Raw genomic sequence first — 4,594 nt, 5'->3', positions numbered from 1 at the left:
CTCAAGCCTGTAATCCCAGCACTTTGGGAGGCCAAGGTGAGAGGATTGCCTGAGCTCAGGTGTTCGAGATCAGCCTGGGCAACTTGGCAAGACCTCGTCTCTACAATAAATAAAACAATTAGCTGGACATGGTAGCACGTATTTGTAGTTCCAAGCTACTTAGAAGGCTGAGGCGGAAGGATCAATCGCCTGAGCCCTGCAGGTCGAGGCTGCAGTGGCCATGAGCGTGCCACTGCACTCCAGCCTGGGCAACAGAGTGAGACTTCAACTCAAAAATTTAAAAAATATAATAAGACTGGATTGTATCTGGGGAGAAGGGAAGGACCAGCAGCATAGTAGACATGACTTCCGTGGGGCTAACGTGTTGGTCCCCCTCTCCCCATTTTCAGGTGGTGTGTAAGAAGTACCGAGGATTCACCATCCCTGAGGCCTTCCGGGGAGTGCATCGGTACTTGAGAAATGCCTATGCTAGGGAAGAATTCGCCTCCACCTGTCCAGATGATGAGGAGATCGAGCTGGCCTATGAGCAAGTGGCCAAGGCCCTCAAATAATCCCCTTCTGGGGCTTCCTCAACCCCCTCCATTTTCTCCACAAAGGCCCTGGTGGTTTCCACATTGCTACCCAATGGACACACTCCAAAATAACCAGTGGGCAGGGAATCCTGGAGCACTCATGTGCAGGGCTGGAGGAGGGAAGGAGAGATGAGGGAAAGAGATGGGGGACCTGGGATTTTTTACTGTGGGGCACGTGGGTAGGACAGCGTTATTTCAGTAATAAAATACAGCATAAAAATCTAGTGTTTTTACACAAAGAGGGCTTGAAGTGCGGGTGACACGAAAGGAGTGGGTCCGTGATTTTAGGCATAAGTCAGGAATTAAGAAGGGGGATTTTTGTGGTGGGGCTGCCATTTTTCGTGCTGTCCCATAGTCCATGCCGCATTTGCAGACCCGCCGTCAGGGCTAGCCGGATCTGGGTGGGCCTGGGCAACACGCGCGGGGCGGTGCCGAGTTCTGGTAAGGGGGGGGCACAGTCAGGGTGGAATGGGAGCGGCCTAGCAGGGCGGAATGGGCGTGGTCTGGAGAATCCCCGCCCCGTCCCGCTTAGACAATGCCCCGAAGCCGCCGGACCGTCGCGCCCCCGACCCTTCGTAGCATATGAGCTCGCCTACCCAAGGACCCCCCCTAAGAGCCAGAGCTCCCAATCCCTGAGGCTTAAAGACTGGGACTCTTCCCCACCAACTCTGTACTCGGGGGTGGGGCCCTAGCCGAGATCACAGCTCAGCCAGGAGTGGGGGCGGCCGCTGGAGGTGAGTCGGGGCGGGTGTCCCCTGGACCATATGGAGGCCGGAGTTTGGGGGATGGCGGGTCCATTCCTGCACAGACGGAGAGTGTGGGAGTCGGCATTTGAGCGCGGAGCTAGGCGGGCTGGACTTTGGAGGAAGACGGACAGGGGACCGGACCGGTCCTGGAGCCGGGAGTGGCGTCCGTGCCCCGGAACCACGCCCCCTGTTTCCCCGCCCCTCGCATTTCGATTTAGACCTCTCCCAGTCCTCCGGGACTCGATCTGGTTTATACTGGGTCGCGCTTGGGGCAGCGTGACAGTCCGGGGTGGAAAGAGGATATTTAACTCCTTAGGCTCTCATTCCTCCCCTCCTGCCCCTCTCCCTCCTCCGTTCGGGCATCCAGGACTTCAATGCCCCAAGCGTTGACCCTTTCCCTAGGTTTTTCCTCCTGTCCCATAAAACCCCTGTGGGTCCCGGGCCAGACTTCAGGACCCTACAACAGCGAGCAGCTGAGGGTTAAGGGGGCGGGGACGGTGCATTTTTGGGGAGTGAGCGCATCCTAGCGGTTGCCAAGAGGGACGCCCGGCAGGGACCTCACGAAGCCCCCGAGCAGAGGCAACAGGTGTTTTGGAGATTAGGGATCCCAGCCTTGTTCCTCGGACTCCTAAAAAAGCCGACCCGCGAGGGTGCGGGTAGAGTGGGGTCAACAGGAGAGGAAGGTCTGGAGGGGGTAGGGCAGAGTGGGAGGGGCGCTCAGAGACACAGGAGAAAGACCTGGCGCTCTTAACCACCCCCCGCGCCCTTCTCTGCGTATCTCTTTCTCTGTCTCTCCCTTTTTCCTCCTTCCAGACAGGTGAAGTAAAAAGAGAAAACTGAGAAATCAGCGCGGCCAGAGGGGGCGTCTGTGTGGATGGGATGGGGACGCCGGGGGAGGGGCTGGGCCGCTGCTCCCATGCCCTGATCCGGGGAGTCCCAGAGAGCCTAGCGTCTGGCGAAGGTGGGGGGGCTGGTCTTCCAGCTCTGGACCTGGCTAAAGCTCAAAGGGAACATGGGGTGCTGGGGGGTAAGTTGAGGCAGCGATTAGGACTGCAGCTCCTAGAACTGCCTCCTGAGGAGTCGCTGCCGCTGGGACCGCTGCTCGGTGACACAGCCGTGATCCAAGGGGACACGGCCCTAATCACGCGGCCCTGGAGCCCAGCTCGCAGACCAGAGGTGAGCACGGGTGTTGTAGGAGGAAGGGCAGGAGAAGCTGGAAGACCGGGGCTTTGGGGGAGAATTGGGGCAGGGGTTTCTCAGCCTCGTGCCCTCTTCTTTTGCTCTAAGGTCGATGGAGTCCGCAAAGCCCTCCAGGACCTGGGGCTCCGAATTGTGGAGATGGGAGACGAGAACGCGACGCTGGATGGCACTGATGTTCTCTTCACTGGTGAGGTTGGGGGCCGGCACCCCTGGGTCTTGGCACAGGGAAGCAGAGTGTGGGAGACTGGACCGTCTCGGGCTTTGTTTCCAACTCACTCCTGTTCTCAAACCTCCGCGGTCTCCCGGTCTCAGGCCGGGAGTTTTTTGTAGGCCTCTCCAAGTGGACCAATCACCGAGGAGCTGAGATCGTGGCGGACACGTTCCGGGTGAAAAGCGGGATCAGCCTCGGGAGGAAGCAGGGCGCAGATGGGGGTTGAAAGGGCCTGGGAGCCCGCTGAGGAGGGAGAGGCTGAGAGCAGCCTTTGTTTGAAGGTATTCCCCTCGTGCCTCCCGTGCCCCTAAATGCCTCTTCTTGCTCTCCCTAGGACTTCGCCGTCTCCACTGTGCCAGTCTCGGGCCCCTCCCATCTGCGCGGCCTCTGTGGCATGGGGGGACCCCGCACTGTCGTGGCAGGCAGCAGCGACGCTGCCCAAAAGGCTGTCAGGGTGAGGGGCACGGGCCGCGACTGGACCAAATACAGTGGGCGTGGCTCCGGGCCGGGAGGCGGGGAGCTGGGGAATTAGTCCAACCCCTGCCCTCACTGAGCTGTCCATCTAGTATGAAAGAACAAGTGAGTAAACAAGATGTTACAGCAATGGGACAGGAGATGGGACAGGAACAGGGTAATTAACTTGCTCTTCCGGAGTTTCAGGAAACTCCCCAAAGTGACATAGAAGTTGTGACTCTAAGGATGGATGGAGGGGGGGGTTGGGGAAGGAGAGAAGAGAGTTGAAGGTTAAAAGAACTACGTGTGAGTCCAAGGTAGAAATTAGCAAAGGTAACTAAAGTGCTTAGAATAGTGTTGGACACACAGTAAGCGCTATATGCTTGCTATCATTATTATTCCACCAGTGCAACTCTGTCCCCCGCCCTTAGTGGTGGTAAGGCAGGCAGACTCAATTGTGGACAAGCTCTGAGACTTGAACACTATTTCCTCTTCCTTAGGCAATGGCAGTGCTGACAGATCACCCATATGCCTCCCTGACCCTCCCAGATGACGCAGCTGCTGACTGTCTGTTTCTTCGCCCTGGGTTGCCTGGTGTGCCCCCTTTCCTCCTGCACCGTGGAGGTGGGGACTTGCCCAACAGCCAGGAGGTGAGGGAGGACAGGAGCTCCACCAACAACAACTAGAGAAAGGAGTCTCGGATTTTCCTAGTGGGAGGAATGAAGCTTGGGGCCACTCTGAGCTGGCTAGAAGGGGATCCTAGCTCTAGCCTCGAGGTCTTATTCTTCTCTCCCCACTCCATGTCTTCCATGCAGGCATTGCAGAAGCTCTCTGATGTCACCCTGGTACCTGTGTCCTGCTCAGAACTGGAGAAGGCTGGCGCTGGGCTCAGCTCCCTCTGCTTGGTGCTCAGCACACGCCCCCACAGCTGAGGACCTGACCTTAGGGTCCGGTTGGCCAGAGGTAGAGCAGCATAGGAAGTTAGAAGGGAAAGGAGGGGTAGACAGAGGCTGGTGAGTAGGCAGTAGTGGGCAGAGGGCCTCAAAATGGAGGGCGGGCAGAGTGTGGGGAAAAGGACAGGGGCCACTGTGCAAGTCCTTTCTCTCAGAACCAATAAAATAGAACTGACCTTTTAGATTGGGCTGTGGCTGGTGTCTTGCTGGGGCAGAGGGATGGGACAGGGCTGAAACCTGAGGTTGAGGTCAATGCCAGAAAGGAGGCCTCTGTCATTTCATTGCTCAATCATGTCATAGGTGCTTGGGCACAAGATGGACAAGACATAATTTCTATTGTGGGAAATGTGTCCAGGACAGAGAAGAGCATGTGAGTGGATCCCTTGCTGAGTTTATCTAAATTTCAGAGAATTTAGAGTTATATATATATATATATATATATATATATTTTTTTTTTTT

The 4,594-nt window shown here is 56.8% G+C and overlaps 2 protein-coding genes across 6 annotated transcripts in view; both read left to right on the top strand.

The window, feature by feature from the left end:
* CLIC1 (chloride intracellular channel 1) overlaps window positions 1–806 on the top strand; it is a 7,443-nt gene extending 6,637 nt beyond the window's left edge. The window contains exon 7 of one of the 3 annotated variants that reach the window (XM_021717435.1): window positions 390–806. In XM_021717435.1, the coding sequence (XP_021573110.1) occupies window positions 390–551 (162 nt within the window). In that variant the 3' untranslated portion in view covers window positions 552–806. The remainder of the gene's footprint in view (window positions 1–389) is intronic. The other 2 variants (XM_021717436.1, XM_021717437.1) reach the window with 2 other exon arrangements.
* Window positions 807–1,093: 287 nt separating this feature from the next.
* On the top strand, window positions 1,094–4,317 carry DDAH2 (dimethylarginine dimethylaminohydrolase 2). 3 transcript variants are annotated; one of them, XM_008067712.2, is made up of 7 exons: window positions 1,094–1,306; window positions 2,132–2,494; window positions 2,606–2,705; window positions 2,831–2,904; window positions 3,064–3,183; window positions 3,683–3,832; window positions 3,998–4,317. In XM_008067712.2, exons 2-7 carry the CDS (start codon window positions 2,198–2,200, stop codon window positions 4,112–4,114), a joined length of 858 nt encoding a protein of 285 aa, XP_008065903.1. In that variant the 5' UTR covers window positions 1,094–1,306; window positions 2,132–2,197; the 3' UTR covers window positions 4,115–4,317. The 3 variants fall into 3 exon arrangements, with proteins under 3 accessions (XP_008065903.1, XP_021573108.1, XP_021573107.1); XM_021717433.1 differs by having other exon boundaries at window positions 1,100–1,677; XM_021717432.1 differs by lacking the exon at window positions 1,094–1,306 and adding an exon at window positions 1,865–2,001.
* The last annotated feature ends 277 nt before the right edge of the window (window positions 4,318–4,594 follow it).

This window comes from Carlito syrichta, unplaced genomic scaffold (assembly GCF_000164805.1).
Source record: "Carlito syrichta isolate Samal-C Ts95f unplaced genomic scaffold, Tarsius_syrichta-2.0.1 Scaffold309736, whole genome shotgun sequence".
NCBI lineage: Eukaryota > Metazoa > Chordata > Mammalia > Primates > Tarsiidae > Carlito > Carlito syrichta.
Note: the sequence above shows the minus strand (reverse complement) of the source record. Positions and strands in the feature narration are given on the sequence as shown.

Excerpts from the sequence above, each read along its gene's own strand:
- DDAH2 (XM_008067712.2), top strand. The coding sequence starts at position 2,198 with ATGGGGACGCCGGGGGAGGGGCTGGGCCGCTGCTCCCATGCCCTGATC. Across the intron at positions 2,706-2,830 it reads CACTGATGTTCTCTTCACTG|GCCGGGAGTTTTTTGTAGGC; the intron begins GTGAGGTTGGGG and ends TCCCGGTCTCAG. Across the intron at positions 3,833-3,997 it reads ACTTGCCCAACAGCCAGGAG|GCATTGCAGAAGCTCTCTGA; the intron begins GTGAGGGAGGAC and ends TCTTCCATGCAG.